At 38.7% G+C, this 21,500-nt stretch overlaps 1 protein-coding gene across 2 annotated transcripts in view; it reads right to left on the bottom strand.

The window, feature by feature from the left end:
* Positions 1–1,858: 1,858 nt before the first annotated feature.
* Positions 1,859–21,500, bottom strand: part of LOC108577323 (plastin-1) — a 48,504-nt gene continuing 28,862 nt past the window's right edge. The window contains exons 1-4 of one of the 2 annotated variants that reach the window (XM_017940462.1): positions 9,427–9,575; positions 6,979–7,409; positions 3,813–5,034; positions 1,859–2,266 (exon numbers count right to left, since the gene is read on the bottom strand). In XM_017940462.1, the coding sequence (XP_017795951.1) occupies positions 2,072–2,266; positions 3,813–5,034; positions 6,979–7,409; positions 9,427–9,501 (1,923 nt within the window). In that variant the 5' untranslated portion in view covers positions 9,502–9,575 and the 3' untranslated portion in view covers positions 1,859–2,071. Of the gene's footprint in view, positions 2,267–3,812; positions 5,035–6,978; positions 7,410–9,426; positions 9,576–21,500 lie in introns of those variants that run through there. The other variant, XM_017940463.1, reaches the window with a different exon arrangement.

The following is a 21,500-nucleotide window of genomic DNA, read 5'->3' as shown; positions in this document are numbered from 1 at the left end:
AACAAACACGTACAACGTAGATTCAGTCGATCATCAGAATTGTCGCTCGCCAGAAGACGTTTCTCTTTCTCAGCTGAAACTTTCGTTTCGAATTCGTTTCGCGAACAAACTTTTGGCTTGAAAAAAAGCGCGCGCGCGATCAAGAGAAATCGGCGTTGTTCTTCCTCGCTCTGAGATGCAATTTTTGTATGGTTTTTTTAAAAAAGATGAAAAAAGACGAGCGACTGGCAGCAAGCAACAACGCGTTCTCGTTTTTCACGCGTTTCGTAATCGTTTGGAACACGCGTAAGTACGTTCCGTTCGATCGAACCGATCGTCGGTGATATATATTGCAGCAAACGTCCAATCGCGACGGCGGTCTCGATATTTGATAAATGGCACGATTACAATGATCCTTGTGCGTTCGTTTCGTATTCGACGGTATTACAATTATTGGAATTACTCGTTTCGATCGTGATGATCGTCGAGAAACGATCGGGTACGCGGCACGAAGAGGAAAGGTTTGGTAAGATTCTTTCCAATTCCTGCGTTTCTCTCGTCTTTCTCTCGAACACTTTTCTCTTCGAACGTGATATATAAAATGTATCGAAATGTTACTTGTTGAATTCTATTAAAAAAAAAAAAAAAAAGAAAGAAACGTATCGTTCGATTACAAGGTAAAATGAAATCGTATCGGAAAAATGTTCGTCTGATAAACGATACGAAAGATCGTGAAGCTTATCTTCTCTTCTTTATTCCAAAATATCGATTTCAAGTCGAATGATTCGAAATAATTCGTAGTATATGTTTCACAAAGCGATATTTTTCTATTTTTGTTTTCTTCTTTTTTTTTTCTTTTTTATGAAATCTTAGTTAAACGCATTCGTGAAATTCTTATCCGTTTCCTATAAATTTCGTTATCGATTGAATTGATCGAAGACATTTAAAAATTTAAATATAGTATATATATATGTATGTATGTATATATATATATATAATCGACAATCTGAAAACCACGTATATCCGGTATACGCGAATTATTTCGTTCTGTTTTACCTTCCGGGTTCCTAAAATTTCCGGGATATTTCGTTACTGCTCGCGGTTATTAGTTTAGGTTCGCGATCTTCGTATCGACCTATAATTCTTTCTTTCACGCGATCGATACCCTTGACAGAGAGACAGACGAATTGTTAGAAAATCAATCTATACAATCTAAACTGGTCACGTTTACGAGTACGCAGAGGCGGGACAAGGATATGGTTGAATGGAAACATCGGAGAAGGAGAGCTCTCTCGTATCGTCACACGATACACATTGGTGTCCAACCAGCGATCGATAACGAGCGATCGTTTCATTAAAACTATCATTCTTTTGTTTTCTCTTTACACGAACAACTCGAAGATTTGCTGATCGTTACGATCATTCGATTATCTCTCGATAATTCTCTGGGTATCTGTCTACTTCAGAGTGAAACTGTCACGAGTTACTCTCCACAGTGAAATTTATCAGTGTGTACAAGTAGCGAGTGTCGATGGAGAGTTGGACACACAATTTAACAATACTCTCGAGATTAACAATCGTAAAATCCTCTCAGATAGAGACACATCCTTACGTTAAAGCTCGTTAGCTACGTCTACGCAAAAGGGAATTTGTCCTCTATTCTCTCCACGATTGGGTAAAAAATTTGCAGAAAAAAATTCATCGGTTGAACAAAAATCACACCCTCCGATCAGACGGAATCTCTAAACGAAAGGAACAGACAACGCACAGAAAAAAAAAACACCGTATCATTAAATCGTAAATCCCTATTCGTCGATATTCTCTTCTCCTTCTCATACAGTTTCGATTTCTTCTTCTTCTTCTTTTCATATTTCTTCTACTTTGTTTTCTTCTTTTTCTTCTCTATTTCACGCACTCTCTCTCTCTCTCACTCGCTCTCGTTTTGGAAAACAAGCTACCCTAACCTACGTTTGTGTATATACAAATTATTACGCTTTCGTAAAAGAGATCACGGTATGCCTGAGGAGACCACGATCTCAGTCGACACAGTTCCTCCCGTGCACAGCGCGGACAAGTCGCAAGAGGCGCGACATTATTGACTGTTGTTCTGCACGTTGTTCTGCTTCACGGAATCCATATTGGGGATGTAGTCCATCGCCATCAGGCAGGCGAACACAGTCATCACCATCTTCGGCTTCACCTCGGTTATGTCCTCCGGTAGCGCGTACACGCGCGCGCCGCATTTTCGGGCCAAGGATATCGCGTACTTCGCATTGTCCAGGTTCGCCTGGAAATAAGAGAAGCGCCGAGTTGAACGGGATTAGTCACGCGGATAGGTCGACGGTGGAAATTACGATCTCGATGATTGCCTTCGGTGAACATTTTTTTCCAAATTGTAGATTTTTTTTTTTTCGTCTTGAGGTTTTTGAGTATGGGTTCATTTACTGTTTTGGTTTGTGTGATCGACGGTGCTGATTTTTTGGGAAGAGTTTGCGGGTTGATGTGCAGTTTGGTGTGAACATGATGGATATTTTAAATTTTGGCTTTTTTATAAATCCTAAGTAACATTTGGTTACGGAAAATCGCTAGAGTGGCTAACTTGTTTATTTTGCGAAAGCTGTGTATATTGCTTGTGTGATGTGGAAACTCTTCGTATGTTTCGATTCGCATTTTTTCTTTTTTTTTTTTAAGTTTGTTAAATAATGAGTATTGTAGCAAATTATGTCTTTTTTTCTTGGAGTTTTTTAAATTTAACCCTTTGAGTGCTTAGTAGAATGTGGGAAAATAATTTTCAGTTTATTTATGAGTTAAATTATTTGTGACTGATTAAATGGCTGTGAATAATGTGGAAATGTAATATGTTTTTATTTTTCTTATCTAATTTTTAATAATTTCAATGAACATTCATTTTCAGAATTTTAATGCGTTTATTAATTTTTTTAGAAAATTAAAGGATCCCTAAATTTTGACCGAAAAGTTGACGATTTTTCAACTGCTGTAACTTTGTGAAAAAAAGTCGGAAAATAATCTACTTGGACTCATTTTAAAGGGTAAAGCCTCTATTTTCACACCCCTTAACTGAATTTTTTCAAAGACCTTTTGTATATTACAAAACAGAGTGAAAAACTGAAGTTGCTTTTTTTTTTCAATTTTTCAAATTCGAACGATTCTACGGAGTTCAAAAAATTTGTTTCGTTTTAAAACGACTTGCTACAGGTAAGTCTCCCCTTTACAACGATCATTTTAAGGCCAAAAAAATTTCTAGATCTTACACTTTGAATTTCTAATTTTTATCCACTGATCGAAACACTGTGTGACATACATAGGAACTAATATTCAAAGGGTTAAATACAATTACCTGTTCAGTAATTGATTATGTTAAAAGCTGAAATATGTGCTTTACTTACACCAGTGAAATTAAAAGTTAATATTAATTTTACTATAAAATTGCTATGAGTATAACAAACTATACCTTCAAAAATAAATGAAGTCTAATATTTTACATTATTCCCCCAAACTTGAACCTTTCAAATATTACAATTCCCATTAAAATCCTCCAAAACATACTTCCAATATTTAAAACCCAAAATACCATCAAAATCTTGCACAAAACCAACACAAACAAATACTCAAAACTCCCTACTTTCATCTAAATCCACCACTAAATCCACAAAATACCATTCCCAGCAATTTCCAATTCCCACCCATCGAACGTCCCAAACCCTCAAACCCAAAAAGGCTCCGTTAAAGAGTTCAACCGAGACATTCTACGAAATCGTAACTCACCAAACCACCCCAACTCTAAATTTCACTCTAAAATTCAACATTCTCACCTCCTCGGTTCCTCCCTCCTTCACAAGGTCGTAGTTCACTGACCCCGGTTTGATAGCGTCGATAACATCGATCACCACCTTACCATCCGATATCGACGAATCCTGGAAACCCTTAATACTGCTCGTCTTCCCGGCAGCGTGCAACTTCGAATTCACCCACTGCACGATCTCCTTCTCCACCAGCGTGCTACCCTGTGTGCCAGCCAACGACGTCAAAATCGACAAAGTGTAAGATCTCATCAACTGCCAGATCAACGCCAACGTCAACGTGGCGTTTCCATCGTTGATATCCTGTCCGGCTATTCCCACCAACGAGAAGTTCATCATCGTTTTCCCAAGCTCCACGGCGTAATTACAATTCTCCAACTTCTCCATGAACTTCCTCAACTTGGTGAATTTCTTATGCACGCGACTCCAGTTTACAGTTCCTGGCCTGATAATATCGTACAGTTGAAAGATGACCAAACCATCGGCCAAATCCGAGTACAACCAATTCACGTACGGAACCACACCCATAGAGTTCATCCAATTGCGATAAGTCTTCTCCTCCCTGGTCTCCTCCAACGACTCCAATCCCTCGATGTTGCTCTCAGGCTTGTCCAATCCCGGATAATTGTTGAACATATTAGCAACGAAGGCAAGATTCAGCTTGTAGATGCCGTTGACAACGTCGCTGGGTGTTACGAAGCTGCGGCAGCCTAATTTAGCCGCCTGTTGCAGCATAATCTCCGCTCGAGATGTGTGATTCGGTTCCATTAGCGCCTCCAAAGTAACGCCGGCGGTGTGCGGAGCGATTTGCTTGATAAGGTACGTGTAGATCTCGGAATCGGTGATGTCCGATTGGAAATTGTGGCATCTCCTTGCTATACCGGCGTTCTCCAGATGATGATTCACCCATCTGAGTAGGATCGATTCGGGGGAGAGTTTCAATAGGTCCTCGATGCGTTCGCCGTCTTGAAGTAGGGTAGCCAAGCCTGGACAATTCTCCAGCGTGATTTGATTGAAAAGACCGATTCGGATAATTTGCCAGAGAAGACCTAGGACCAAGTGGGGAGAGCCTTTGATTAGATCGTGAGCGTCGATGTTCACGATGTTGCAACCGATCGCCTGGGCGGAGGATAGGGCTAGAGTGAGGTTCTCGTGCTTCTTGTACAACGTCAGGTTCTTCTTGTTTATTGTCCGTTCGTCGATCGTGTCCGGGCAGGAGTGGTTGATTATTTTGCTGAAATGTTTGAAGAAGTATCGTTTGGTTGAGTATTAGTATTAGTATTAGGTTGTCCGGAAATGAACTGCGGTTTTCTGGCCTTTTCTATACTATATATTTTTAATTTATGTTTATTAAGTAATATACCATTTGAACGCGTAGACGTCGCTCTATCGTCGTTTGTTCCGAGTACAACTTAGAAACGTAACAATGGACAAGAAGCAAATTGGTACCATATTTTTATACGAATTTAAATTAGGACGTAAAGCCGCGGAATCTGGCCGTAATATCAATCGTGTATTCGGTGAAAGTACAACTAATGATTATAACGCATAAAAGGTTATTTGTTAAAGAAGCAAGTTTGGTAAATCGTAAGGGACCAATACTCCTGCGCGATAACGCCCGCCCGCACGTATCACAATTCACGATTCGGAAGATACACGAATCGGGTTAAGAAACATTAAAACACCCTCCTTATTCCCCCGACTTATCCCCTACAGATTACCATTTTTTTAAACATTTCGATAACTTTTTGCGAGAAAAAATCTTCCGCAATAAAGAGGATGCTGTGAATACCTTCGTGGAATTTATTCATTCTAGAACTCCTGATTTTTATTGTAATGGAATAGGAACTCTTGCAAAACGTTGGAAAAAGTGTATAGAATCTAATGGAAATAATTTCGATGAAATAAATTCATTCTAAGCAAAACTGCACGTCTTTAAATCTCATGTACAGAAATCGCAATTTATTTACGGACAACCTAATAATTGTGAGATGGGAGTTTGATGGAGGATGATCGATGCGTTCGCAGTGTTAATGTTCGGTAGAAGAAAATTATGACGTACTGTTTCATTTTTTCGTCGTATATTGCGATTTTTTTTTTTCTGTTTTGATACGGAAAAAAGTCTGTGTTTGAATTTTTATGAAATGTAAAGAATTTTTTATCATTTTTTGGACGACTGAGTTAAGTTAACTTTGTGATTGTACTCCTTGGACAGTGAACATGTTGATCATTGTAACTTAATTTTTTAAATTTGATATCAATATCTAAGTATATGTAACACGCTTTTTTTTTGCGGAAAAAAGTCTGTGTTTGAATTTTTATGAAAATTGAAAGAATTATTTAAATAATTATATTTGTCTCTTTTTTTACGATTAAATTAAGTTAGTAGCACATGAACAGTGGACATGTTAATCATCGTGACTTAATTTTTAAAATTTTAATGTTTTCTTCTATACAGAAAGAAGACAATACTTGAATTTTTATGAAAACGATTAAATCAACAATGTTATTTAAACCTCTTTTTCATCACTTTTTTCGACGATTGAGTTAAGTTAACTTTGTGCTCATACTTCTTAAACAGTGAATACGATAATCGTCCTTGTTTAATTTTTTAAATTTGACATAAATATCCAAGTATTAGGTGTACAAATTAATTCGGTGCCTTTTCTCACAAATTTTAATACTTATTTACAAAAGATCTCACAAGTTTAATGTTAAAAAGAGTCTCCATTATTTTGGATGACCTTCCATTTATCGAGTGACTGCCGAATTCCGTCTCTGAAGAATTGTGGCTGTTTTGAGTTGATATAGTCGTGAAGGCTTTGTGAAAAAAGGCACCGAATTAATTTCTACACCTAATATGTATAACGCAAGTTTCTTCTTTTTTATACAGAAAGAAGCCTATGTTTGAATTTTGATAAAAATAATTAAATTAGCAGTATTACTTAAATAATTCTTTTCAACGATTAAGTTAAACAAACTTCGTTCTCACATTGCTTAGACAGTGAATCATGCTTATCTAATTTTTTCAACGCGATACAATCATCTAGGTCTCTATCTAGAATCTAAAACCGAACACGTAAAAAAGCAAAGGATCTATCGTACATTAACATACAATAAAACGATCTGACATGTGAATAAATCGATAAACAATTCATTTTACAATAGAAATACGTACCAAAGAAGAATTCCATCTTTAACCTTCTCGTACAAGGTCTTGCCTTCCGCGTCGATGGGCAGCAGGTGTTTCAGGTCAGGATCGTGTGATAAATTCGTGTTGATCCAGTCGCTGAAGGCGAGCTGTTCCTCAAGTCTGACCGAGTGAGTAGTTCCCTCGCTAGACGCCTCGGAAATGCCACCCAAAGTCTCCAAATTTTCCTTCTTCGAAACCACCATCTTGAACGTGGATCCTAACTCGTTGGCCTTCAATTCTTTACAGAGTTTCTCGAATTCCTCGAAGGACAGTCGTCCTTTATGCGCCGATCTCTGTTTGTCGTCGTACTCCTCGATCATCTGACGAACCTTGTAGCCTGGCATCTTGAAGCCACAGATGTCCAGAGCGCTGCGTAGCTCCGTGAGATTGATGAAACCATCCCGATCCTCGTCGATCTAACAGAAACAAGCGCTCTTCAGAATCTCGGGATTTCTTGAGGTCGACGGAGGGAAAGTGAAGGATGTGTCTCCTTGCTTGGAGTGTTTGAGTGAAGGAGCGTGATTCGAGGTTTTCTGGAGTCCGAAAAATCAAATTCTTCGAGGATTCTGTAAGAGATTCTTGGAATCTTGAAAAATGCAGGATCTAGGATTCTGGAAAATGAGTCTTCTCGAAATCTTGGTTTCAGGAAGAGAAAATTCTTCGAGTATTCTATGAAAGATTCTTAGAATCTTGAAATATGCAGGATCTAGGACTCCAGGAAAATGATTCAAATTCTAGAGGATTTAGTCTTCAGGTCTCCTAAAGGAGTCTCGGAATCTTGGATTCAGGAAGAGAAAATTCTTCGAGTATTCCATGAAAGATTCTTAGAATCTTGAAATATGCAGGATCTATGATTCCAGGAAAATGACTCAAATTGTCGAGGATTTAGTCTTCAGGTCTTCTAAAGGAGTCTCGGAATCTTGGATTCAGGAAGATAAAATTCTTCGAGGATTCTTAGAATCTTGAAAAATGCAAAATCCAGGTTTCAGGAAATTGATTTAAATTCTCGAGAGGTTAATTTTGCAGGTCTTCTAAAGGAGTCTCGGAATCTTGAATTCAGGAAGATAAAATTCTTCGAGTCTTCTATAAGAGATTCTTAGAATCTTGACAAATGCAGGATCCAGGATTCCAGGAAAACGATTCAAACTCTCGAGGATTTAATTTTGCAGGTCTTCTAAAGGAGTCTCGAAATCTTCGAGTCTTCTATAAAAGATTCTCAGAATCTATGCAAGATCTAGGACTCCAGGAAAATGATTCAACTTCTCGAAGCTTCAATCTTCAAATCCTCCATAAAAGATTCTTAAAACCTTGAAAAACGCAGAATCTAAGATTCCAGGAAAATGATTCAAGCTCTCGAAGATTCAATCTTCAAATCCTCTACAAAATATTCTTAAAATCTCTAAAAACGCAGAATCCAGAATTCACAGAAACACAATTCAAACTCTCAATGACTTAATTTTCGATTTGACTTAAATCTTCGATTCAGAAATTTCCCAGCTACGACAAATCGTAACTCGCGATACTTCACCCACACCTCCGTTCGATTGTTCCAACAAGCATCAGATAGAGCCGGTTGCAAGTGTTGTTTCTACGAAATCCGTACCGATAACGGAACTAAAGCAAATCGTTCAAGGAAAAATCATTTCAACTCGTGCACACAGCCACTTGTTGGCGACGTTTAATCACTCGATGCATCGCACACGTGGGAAAAGAGGGAAAAGCTCTTTATCGCTAACCGACCTCTCGCGTCTCTTTCCACGATATCTAGGTTGTCTGCAATAAAAGTCTCCTTCGCGGCTGCTTTTCAAGAATTCAGCCACGATCGTAGAGAAAGAGAGACGAGGCGGCGGTGCACAATTTTCCCTAGGAGAGAACAATAGATCAACAACTACGACTAGAGAGTCACAGACGAGAAAATTCTAAGAAAATTGCATCGGGGTTAATCGACGGTTCTTTATGCTCTTTCTCGAGAAACCGTGTTGCCGCCGACTAATTAGCATCCTATTCTTCCCGCTGAACCATTCGTAATTGCCCGCAATAATTGTATCTGTTTCACTCGCGTGAAACTGTTGTCCCCGTCGCTCCTTCCTTCGTTCTATCTATCGCGCTACAAATAAACACACACACGGAAACTAAGCAATTTGATTCAACGATAAAATCGGACAATGAGGTGATAAGCTCGTTGATGAGTCAATACCTTACTTTCATCGACTTAATTTTCCGTGTATTTTAATCGAAGCTTCGCCTCGATAGCATGTCGAAAAAACTAAATTAAATCGTGTTCGAGGATCGCGATCGACGCGAGATCGACGTACCTTTACACGCCCAAAGGGATCGATAGATTCGCGTGTGCAAGAGAAGCTCGCGCGACAAGTGGCTTACGTAAAAGGCGTGAACGTTAATAGCGGGTTAAATTCTCGTGCCGCTACTCACTTGACTGAAGAATTGCGGTATATCCCTCGAGTATTCCTCGATAACATCCCACTTTTTCATATGAAGAATTTCCATGACGATCGCGGGTGTAGAACGAAAAGGAGAAGCACCGAGGAAACACTCCGAAGGTAAAAGGTGATCAGACCCGGTTACGATACAGCGCGCGACTGATCTTGCAGCACTTGGTGGCGTTATCATCCTTATCGGATGTACGATAAAAAAGGAAACGATGGAGAAAAGAAGTTCACACGATAGCTTAATACCTTATCGATCGAGTAACATAATGTGCAATCGATCAATTATGAATGGTGTCATTTTTTTTGTTTTTTTCTTTTAATTGGCTGTAATAATTGTTCGGATGTTAAGTCACAAGGGAGTGACGCAAGTGTTTGGTTCCGTGTTTAACCTGTTACTCATCTTCTGTGGTTCATCGACTATTCATGGGGAGATCCCGCGGTTGGTAGGGCAGTTTTTCAGTTTTCGATTTTTAACATTTTTGGTGTTGGGTACTTGTGCGAAAAATGAAACAGGACGAGGTATCGATCTTGACTGATTACGTTCAGATTGTCGCTCCTGTGAGTGTCAAGTGGCAATAATGAAATATTTTGCTACACCAACGTTGTATCGTTAAACATTATTGCTGTAAGTTCGTTTAACGCTAACCGTATCGACACTTATCCGGGCAAATGACCGGTTACGAAACAATCATATTTCTTCCGAAAGGAACGCAGGTGGTTGTCAATTTAATATAGGAAACAGCTTTTAGATAATAATAAAAAAAAAAATTACATATTTTTATATTTAAGAAAATACATACAAGGTGCATGGTTTTAAATTGAAATTTTAAAACCGGTCATTTGACCGGGGCGTGGTACGGTTAGTGTTAAAATACTATTAAGCAAAACCCTCTACTTGTTACTCAACTATTAAGCGTAGAAATGAATTCTTTCCGACTTTCGGGTGCAATCGAAATTTTATTAAGAAAGAATGAATACAGGTCACTCATCGAAATAATTTTCATTATTGCCAACGACCTTTCGCGATTTTTGACAGCTTGCGAATACCATCGCGATAGAAACTCGGTGGCTTCGAATCAATTATGCGAATCCAGTCGGGAAAAAATTACAAACGAAATTCTACCTTTAAAAATAGCGATCCATCACTCCTCGAGTTACCCTACACAAAAATCCGAATCTCCAAGAAAAACAAACTACAGAAAAACGTAAAGTAATCGAAAAATGTGACAATCGATAGTAGATTCTATTGGAAATGGGTTATTGAGATAAAATAGTCTTTGCAACTGCTAATATTCTGTTTATACTTCGACTCAGAGGAAACGTCTTTAATCTTTCAGATGCTCTATCGAACTGTCTCTGGACACCCAAAAAGGGAAAGCTGGGGTCCGCTTATACTGTCCGTTCAAAATAAGAATAACCTCGTTTCGCGCATGGGACGTGCCTAAGGCAGGGCTAGAACCACTAGAACGTCCAAACCCCCACTTAAGCTCCTACGTTTTTCTCCGTCTTACCCTCTGCTACGCTCTCTGTCTATGCGCAGAACGGACGAAAATCGGTTCGAGAGCGAGGTTATTCTTATTTTGAACGAAGTGTACCTACGAACTGTTTATCCTATTGCATTGCAGTGTGCAGTGCTTGACCCGAAGACGAACACCAGACACATCTGGTGGAAGTCTCAATGTCTTTGTCTAAAAGAGCGCGGAGACATTTTTGTCCTCGCTTGATTATTTCTACAGGGTGTTAGAAATAAACCAACATCGTGTTTCCGAAATCGTCAAGTAACCGAAAAAAGTGAAACTCGATAAACCCACAAAAACACTTAGAATGACCTAATATATACTTCAAACCTATCGATCATTAGTTCCGTGCTCCAAAAATAATTCCTCCCAAAGTGATAATAATCACTAATCTGAAGAATTCCGATACGAATCACCTAGGTAAAACTACGAACGACAAAAACTGTCCCGATAAAACTGTGCCAAGCTCGTTCGTCAAGTTTCTCTCTCAGGGAAGAACCAGGCGCCGCGACGTGTCGCGTGAACGTGAGCAAAAGCCGGAATAATCTCGGTTGAATGCAAATGAAGACAGCGGCGCTAGGCACGGGCGGAGAAGGAGCGTTGTTGCTTGATTAAAAGCGATATGAAAGTAACGTCGGGATGACTTAATCCGGCGGCATTGCCGTGGAAATACCGAGGAGTCAAGCGGAGCGCGTTGACCCGGCAAAATGCAGCACCGGTTCGATCGTGGGTAATTTGTAACCGGGTCAACGTAAACCCGTACCTTTCCACCTACCATTCTCTATCGCGGCCGGGTATCGATAGCGCAGTCTCGTTTTTCACTCTGCGCACGATCCCGACCCGTGCGCTGTATCATTAAGTTCGTCGTATTTCTCATGAGAGCGATCTTGCCGATTAGTTTCGTGAAATATTAGCGAAATTTGAATTGCAATCCTCGAGGCGAAGGGGTGTGCCGTTTTTTCTGGGGGAAATGCGGATGATTAAGTATGGGATATGGGTACGGTGATACTTCAAGCGTGATTGTAAGTAATACATATGGAAATTTGTAAGGGTAGGAGAGTTTCTTGTGAAATTGGTGTCAAGTCTGGTTTTTTTGTTAGGTTCGACAGATCTTGGTTGACAGACTCAGTTCACTTTGAGTTGGGACTAAAAGGAATTTTTTTTGGATCACAAATGAGGTTTTGTTCGTGTCTTTTCTATTTTTTTTAGAAAATTCGAATTTTCTGGAGAATTGAAAGTGTAATTCTGAGGCAAAGAAGGTATAGATGGTGTATAGATATTTCAAACGTGATTGTACTTAATAAATGTGCAAATTTGCACAGATGAGATTTTCTCTATATTTGATACACCCAGTTTTTCTTAAATTATAATTAATAATACTGAAGAAAATAATAATATGAAATTGTTGGAGATTGTAAATGAAATCTGTTCATCTCTTTCATATCTTTTCAGAATTCCATTCCAGAAAGTTTGCAATTTTCCTGAAAGTTGAAACTGTAATCCTGAGGTAAACAGGTGTGCCATTTATATCGAAAATGTCGATAATGCACCGATATTTCAGACGTGATTCTGCCAAGTAAAATTGCACTTTTTGGAAGACAAAATTTTGCCTAAAAAATTAATTCACTCTTTAATTAAATTTGACAATTCTTTTGATACGCTCAGCTTCCCCTAAATTACATTCAATAAATCTGAAAAAAAAAATTTACCAAAGATTTTGCTAAATTTTAAAAAACTTTTTGCTCAAATTTTACCAAATCTTTTTCTGAATTTTTACCAAATCTGGTAAAGAATTTTACTCAAAAAGAGCAAAGAATTGAGAAAATTTTTTGCTGAATTTATCCAAATCTTCTGTTCAAATTTTACCAAATCTTTTTCTGAATTTTTACCAAATCTGGTAAAGAATTTTACTCAAAAAGAGCAAAGAATTGAGAATTTGGTAAATTCCTTACTCAAAAAAGAAAAAAAAACTTTCAAGATCACAAATGACATCAGTTCATCTTCTCCCAATCTTTCCAGATTCCCACTAACCGATCCACAAATTGTCCTCGTTTAGGCAAACGAATGGCCCATAAACGGTCACCTCGATACCATTGAACGACGTGAGAGACACACGAAGGTACATGCAAACAAATGGGGGGACAGTAACCGGTGAGGAAAGCAAACGGAAAACAATATATATATTACACAGTTGCACGCGCCCGGTGGTTGTGCAACCCGAGTTATACATTTACTCGTGCCTGAAACGGCGCACGCCTACCCGGTTATGTTCCTCGCTTTCTCGGACTCTATGGACTGAGACGATCGACCGCGATTCACGGGGGATTACACCGCTGGATACGCATTTTTGCATACGAAACGCATCAGTGTTCGCTGGCATCCGGAAGGGGGGCTGTGAAAAAGTGCACCGATTGCGCGAGAATGCTCGACGATTCGCATCGAGAACACTGATCTCTTTTCTAAAGAAAATATGCAACCTCTGATACGCTCGTGTGTCCAGAAAATGTCTAGAAAGTGCAAGGAAGAAAAGGCAAATTTGAATATCGCCTCTTTTTTAGAATTATGATTGTTTCTAGAACTATGTAATCTTTCTTTTAGTATTATGCAATGTTCTTTTTTTAAATTATGTGATTTTCTTTTAGAATTATGTAATTTTTTTTCTAAAATTATGTAATTTTTTTTAGAAAAATAAATATGCTTTGAAAGTGATCTTATTGTTGACAAATTTGTACTTGTCAGGAGACAAGAATTTCAAGATCTCAAAAAAATTGATTTTCGATGCATTCGATCCCTTAGGACGACGCGACGATAAAGGAACCCTAACAGATTTTTAATTCATGGCCCATACGTTTTCGAGAAATTAGCAAAAAATTTTCATTAATTAAGAAAAATACTGTACAAAAATAAATTGCAAAAAATATACCGTGAAAAATAAAAAAGATTTAAAAATACCATCTCCTTGTTAGATCTACCTTCACAGATTTCACGGATCAACAATACAGATACTTAATTCAATACACAAATCTTTCATTCTTTATATCTAATGTTTGCCAGAAAGAATTTCTCGAAAATAATAGTTAATTAAAGTATAACTACAATTTTCCACTAGCACATAAAAGAGCGCAAAACAGATACATAAAGCAAACCACGAGAAATCTTATTAAAAACGTAAATATCCCGAGAAACTCGTACCTTCCTGAACAGAAATTAAAAAAAAAAACTAAAATCCTCTGTCTCATAAATTAACTAAAAATACGAGCGATAATAACCGAGAAACATTCTCCGGGAGTAGGTCTCTCCTCTTCTTTCACGTTGTCAGCACAACGAACCTTCGATTAATTTTCCATTAATTCCTCGTTTCGCCCGCGGAGCATCCACTGTAAATGGAATTTTCATATTCCACCCTTCGGGCGAAATTCGTTTAAAGAGCGAGCTGCCGTAGGTCCGTTTCGCGAACAAGTAATTCGTATTAGTAAGACAAGTGCAATCGTGGTTTATAGCCCTGTGGCTGGCACACGTTTTGGAATAACGAAGACAAAAAGCAGTAACACCGTGCAACGGGTAATGACTTTCTCGAGGTTTTTCGTAGCTCGGATAGACCGTGATCTCATACACCTGGAATTACAAAGGCACGATGTTACACAGCTGGAGTACGGAAGGGGCGAGTGCAACCTCTCTGAGATTCGAATCTCCGTTTGTATGGGAGGGGCTACGATGCTCGAGACACGTCGCAACGTTAGGAGTTTTAGTTCCACATAGTGCACTCTGTTTCGCGTTTGATCGCACGAACACGGTTTTAACAAGAAGATTTTATGGAAAAAATTAAGTGCATTTTGTTTATAATTTTTCTTCGGTAGAATTTCGACCAATTCTTCGTTTTTCGAGGTGTTTCGAAATGTTTGGGGCTACACAGCTTTTTTACCTTCCGAGTATTTCGAGAATTTTTTGTGGAAAAATTAACTGCATCTTGTTTATAATTTTTGTTTGAGAAAAATAAGACAAATTTTTCATTTTTCGAGGTGTTTCGAAATATTTGGAGCTATACAGGTTTTTCATCTGCCAAGTATTTCGAGAATTTTTTATGGAAAGCTGACTGTATTTTGTTTATAATTTTTCTTCGAGAAAATTTCGACAAATTTTTCATTTTTCGAGGTGTTTCGAAATATTTGGAGCTATACAGGTTTTTCATCTGCCAAGTATTTCGAGAATTTTTTATGGAAAAACTGACTGTATTTTGTTTATAATTTTCTGTTGATAAAAATAAGACAAATTTTTCATTTTTCGAGGTGTTTCGAAATATTTGGAGCTATACAGGTTTTTCATCTGCCAAGTATTTCGAGAATTTTTTATGGAAAAACTGACTGTATTTTGTTTATAATTTTCTGTTGATAAAAATAAGACAAATTTTTCATTTTTCGAGGTGTTTCGAAATATTTGGAGCTATACAGGTTTTTCATCTGCCAAGTATTTCGAGAATTTTTTATGGAAAAACTGACTGTATTTTGTTTATAATTTTCTGTTGATAAAAATAAGACAAATTTTTCATTTTTCGAGGTGTTTCGAAATATTTGAAGCTACACAGGTTTTTCACCTTCCAAGCATTTCGATCTATAGATATACACATCATTATTAAAAATTGCAGTAAAAATTTCGTACCCTCGTTGAAAATGCAGGCTGCAACATTTTCTTCTTTGTATTAATTATTTTCTTTCACTTTCTACATTACGTTACCACTTCCATTGCAGTAAAAAAAGGAAGTTATATCATTATAAATAATGAGAAACTTATTTTTAATTACAAACCCGAAAAAACCCTCCGTAGGTCTCTGAAAACAGCATAATTTAAATATTTGTCCTAACGAAGAAAATTACAAAACATCATTTTTCTCAAGTCTTCACAATTTTTAGAATAATTAAAATAAAGAGGGCAGGATAAAGATACCAAAATACCGTTCATTAATTTTTCAACCCCTTAACCTGTCTGAAAAACCATACCAATAACAACGTCCCCCAACCTAACCTAACTTAACCAATATCGGTAACAATTTCCCCACACTTCCACTATTTCAATCGTCTACAACTTCGTCCTTGCAATTTCTTCCATGTAAAACTACCAATTACTCTACAAAACACAGACAATAAGGACAGCTCAAACCGGCGTTTCCCCTTTCAAAGTACCCAAAACGTTCGCAAAAAGAAACGTCCCTTTAAATTAAAATCCCTGAAAAACTGCTAATAAAAAAAAATACTCATTTCCCTCCGGTAACCGCCGTGGGCATCTCTAATTTCCTCCCAAGGGTCGAAAAAAGGGGTCGGTTCGGCGATCTCGCGGATAGATATCGTAGAGAAGGTTGGATAAGGGTTGGGCAATGGAGGGGAGTATTAAATATCGCCCGGAGGCTTCAGCACGTTCTTTCAACGATGCAGGCGAGCTGCAATAGGTTACTGGACACCCTGTAGAAGCGGGTGCTCCGTCGGGGTCAGACTTCTCCCTCTCTCTCTCTCTCTCTCTCTCTTGGTTCGCTTTTATCCTGAGAACTGGTTTCACCGGCGTCGCATTGCGCTCTCTGTCCCCACCCCTGCACGAGTTCCCTTCCTTTCCCTTCCCATCTACCCTCCTGCATAGAGGTTCTCTCTCGTTGGAAATCACGATTGAATTACCCGCGAGGAAAAAGGAGTATGTACGTACGGTACGCGAGTCCGTTGTTTGTACGCACGGTACGTTGATAGAGACAATCTGGACTAGGACGAGTGTACTTATACGCTGGTGGCTGCCGTGAAACCAGCGACGATATTGGCCTTAATGCGGCATAATAACCCCTGGACGTTTCTTAATCTGTCGGGTAGATCGTCCGATTCGCGAATCGTAGACCGATGGGTCTGGTACCGGAATGGAAGCAGATCCTACTCGTGTCGAAAATAGGATGCTGGATGAGAAAATTGGGGTTGCATGAATGTGGAAATGATATGTTTTTTGGGCTGCGACCTTTCTGACCAAATTTTAATCACTTTTCCCTTTAATAAATGTGGATATGATATGTTTTTTGAGCTATGACCTTTCTAACCAAATTTTAATTATTTTTCCCTTTAATAAATCTGGAAATGACAGACGTCTTTTGAGCTATTCTCAGGGGGAAATGAGCTTTTTTAACCAGATTATTTTTCCCTTTAATAAATCTGGAAATGACAGACGTCTTTTGGGCTATTCTCAGGAGGAAATGAGCTTTTTTAACCAGATTATTTTTCCCTTTAATAAATCTGGAAATGACAGACGTCTTTTGGGCTATTCTCAGGAGGAAATGAGCTTTTTTAACCAGATTATTTTTCCCTTTAATAAATCTGGAAATGACAGACGTCTTTTGGGCTATTCTCAGGGGGAAACGAGCTTTTAAACCAAATTTTAATGAGTTTTCCATTTAATAAACCTGGAAATGACATGTTTTTTGGGCTATTTTGAGGGGGAAACGAGCTTTCTTAACCAAATTTTAATGAGTTTTCCATTTAATAAACCTGGAAATGACATGTTTTTTGGGCTATTTTGAGGGGGAAACGAGCTTTCTTAACCAAATTTTAATGAGTTTTCCATTTAATAAACCTGGAAATGACATGTTTTTTGGGCTATTTTGAGGAAAAAACGAGCTTTCTTAACCAAATTTTAATCACTTTTCCCTTTCAATCTCCCAAACAATGTATAAGTGTATAAGTGTTAGGCGCCGTGAAAATTTCCCTGCACTGTGCTTTTGGCCATTTTTGGCACACTTTCGTCTTAATTTAATCCTTAATTTTTGCCCTTTGCGCACTTCCGCCTTAATTTAATAAAATGACAATTTTAAATTTCTTTTAAATCTGCAACCACCAAAATAAAAGATTTTCTAACGTTCTGCCACGTTGTTACACGCTAAAACCTGCCGCAGCGAAAGGGTTAAGAATGTTTAAATTTCAGTTAAAAAAATTTAATAATTTAAATCACCAAATACGATTATTTCCCGAAACAAACCGGATTATCGTCGGCCCACCCAAGCTATTTTAACAAAAAACCACCGCCAAAGTTTGAAACTTCGTAGACAATATTTCTACCCTCTCCCAAACTTCCCAGGATTAATTTTCGCAGACACTCTCTTACCCTCTCTCGAACTTCCAAAGACCAGAATAATTGGAGTAACTGGTGTATACATGAGACCAGTTGTCACTGGATCCAGTGACACTCGTGATACAATGGCACCGGTGGTTTACAAACCAGTTGAATAGAATCTGACTTTGGTTACTTGTCCCGACGTTGTCGGTCGCTGCTTATCTCGCACCATAAGATCACGCAATTTCCCAAGATGTTTTCAATTACTTCTACTGTCAACAGATGATCCTCCACTCCGATACGAATTTATCTCTAAATCTGGTTCGAAGTAAATCGATAAAAAAAACTTTTCAAGGATTACCCAAATGTAATACTTGAACATACAGTGAAATCACCGATACGAACACTCTCGCGTGAACGTTTATCACGAGGCAGGAAGAAGAAAATTTCCTGGTAAACGACGATGCGGAGAATCATCGAACGGTGATCGAAGAGAGGATTCTCAAGTACAAGGTGTTCCACGCGTTCCACATTTCGAAAGTCGCGTTCTGAGTCAACTGGTTTCCTTGATTTCAAGGCAGCGATAGAGGCGACCTGCCTTCGTCACAATCAGATTCCACCTACGTGAAACACGTGCAACAAGTTTCTTCTCTCTGATTTCTCGATCAAGCGGAATTTTATATGCTCGTGAATCCGACAGATTCTACGTGTAATTCTGTAATTCAATCGTAGGAGATACACGTATAAAAGAACGTGTGTAAGTCAGGTAGAGATCTGTTTTGTGAATGTTGGTAAAACAGGAAAGGAATTGGCTAAAGGCGATGGTTATTTGCAAGACACACCTACTAATTGTGAAACGCGATCACGGATTAAATGTACCTTAAGGCAGGGCTTTGCTGATTAGTCATCGGTCAAACACTATCGTTTCGATCGACGCGTTTGCTGGAATTTTCGAAACGTCAACGGGTGCACGAGGTCTTCGTGTCAAGAATACGTCCAAGTCGAGTTATCGCGTGGGGGACGAAGATAAAGCGCAATTAGACATAATTAGAATGCAGACGAAGGCTAGCGATTAGCAGTCGAATGCGGAAAAAATAACTGTATACATTGGACAGGAAAATTCCTTGGAACAATGCTGTTTAGCTTTTTCTTCGTTTCTGTATTCGGTTTTCTCGATTGTTTAAAAAAAATGATTTTAAGACAATTTAACCATTAATCTTTTAACTGGGGAAGATGAGTTGACTCGTAGTTGGTTCGTCAATACTTAGAACACAATAGTTTATTTACCTGCGTTAAATATAAAATAACACTTGCGGGAAGAAAGATAAAATTCATTTTTAATTGTAAACTAGAGAGATTCAATTTCTGTTTGACAAGTGAATTCAGTTAACAGGTTAAAATATGTGGGAGAATTAATTTATTTTTGATAATATTCCCGCTACTCACAGTGTGTACAAATACCCATAAAATTAGCATTGCCAGTGGTTACGTCCTTTAATAAAATTAACCTTCCGTGAGCAATTTGGGTCCTTTATGACCCAAGTGAAATTTCACTCTTGCATTTCTTCCAAATAAATTATTTTTATCGAAAGAAGTTACAAACACTTGACTTAACGAACAATTATACAATGTAGTAGAGACTTTGATATGTCTCTCAGAATTTTTTCAAATATTTTCAAAACCTAGAATAGTAAAAAAATTGAACTCTGATATAAACGACCCGGTTTACCTACAAAGTGTGAAAAAATAAATTTGCCTACGGAGGATTGAAACAAAAGACTTTGATGTGTCACCCAGAATTTTTTCAAATATTTCGAAACGTAGAATAATAAAAAAATTGAACTCTGATATAAACGACCCAATTTGCCTACAAAGGGTTAACACAAAAATCAAATAGGGTGAAATTTACTCCATGGTAGCCTTTGAGGGTTAAACAACATCCATAAACGACGACAAAACAGAACACACGATAACTAAATTTACGAAGGTTCTCAGAGATGAGACAGTACCCCAGACACTGATAAGTATATTACAAAAATATTGGACCTCTCTGCGACGAACACAGAACGACGCACTCGTGGGAATGGCGCCGAGGAATCAGGTAGACCAGAAACTCTACAGCCTCAAGAGTGGCGCCAGAGATAAAGACCTTCCAGACCACTGGGATCCTCGAGGTCACGAGGACTCAGAAATTCTTCAGACCTCAAAGACCACTCTAACCTCTGATTACATTCTAAAACCTCGAGACCTCGAAACCTCCACACCTCTAAACCTCTCCGACATCCCTGATAATTCCATAATCTCCAGCTACCAAAGAATCCTTAACCCTCGAAAGGTGAATGGTTTTAGACGGACGCGGGAGACGAATGCTATTTGCAGGGTCATTTTGAGCCATAGCAAAATTTCAAGAAGGAATTGGGTATAAATGTGTACACTTCCAACTATATGTATTTTATACTTTTCTTGTTTATTTACTGTTGGATACCAGCCTACCGACATCACTCATGGATGCCAGCCGCTCGCGTTAGTATCTTCGGTAAACGCCAGCGCATCGCGAACACTCGTTTCTTCCCAATATTTTGCAGTTTAGTTCTTAGTCACCTAGAACCTTTGCCACTTTCCTAGACCTTTTACCTCAACCCCTCTCTAGCCCCTTCCACGTCCTCTTCCAATCCCTATAAATATAAGAACCTCAAAAGCGGCGATATTCATTATTTTCCATATCTTTGTACGACTCACAACGTGAATAAACCTCTTGTTGAGATTTTATAGTGTTGTACACGTAAAATAGGTGTATTTCCTAATCTGAGCCTAAGGGTCCTAAATGACCCTGCATTCGTCGCGCAAGGGTTAAAGAGCCCTTGCGAGTCTTGACATCGTAAGTAACCCTAAAAATTTAACCTAACCTACAAACTTCCTCCACCAAATCTGTGGAATTTCATTCCTCAACAGAGACATCGATTAAACTCCCCACGACACGAGAACATCGACGATCTTTTCAAATAGGCGATCACGCGATCAGATTCTTCAACATCTCGCTAGCAATTAATCGCGATGCAAAAGGAGGAGGAGGAGGAGATCACGGTGTGTACATCGAACGAAATAACAGTTTTCGTAACGAGTCGTGATACATACCCCGGTGGTGGTACGGTTCCTTTTTGTCAGCGCGTTTAATTTATACGCGGCGGACTGCCGCGATGCGTTGTCACGCGGAATAAATTACGACCGCGTTTTACACGCCGCTGAAAGCTCGGCAATGATCCCTTAATGGCCGCCGCGGCGATAGAGTGAGAGAGAGTAAAAAGTTCGCTAGTCGCTTCGGAGTTAGTTCAAGTGGCGATAATTGAACGGCTTCGAGCGAATCGTTTCGCGGGCCCGAGGGATACATATACTCGCTCCGCGACGTGATCGTCGGTCCCTCGATAAACACAGCACGGCGCAAGTGTACGCGCGTTTAATCTAATTCCAT

This window comes from Habropoda laboriosa, unplaced genomic scaffold (genome assembly GCF_001263275.1).
Source record: "Habropoda laboriosa isolate 0110345459 unplaced genomic scaffold, ASM126327v1 scaffold697, whole genome shotgun sequence".
Lineage (NCBI taxonomy): Eukaryota > Metazoa > Arthropoda > Insecta > Hymenoptera > Apidae > Habropoda > Habropoda laboriosa.
The sequence above is the reverse complement of the archived record's forward strand: the minus strand, read 5'-3'. Positions and strand labels throughout refer to the sequence as shown.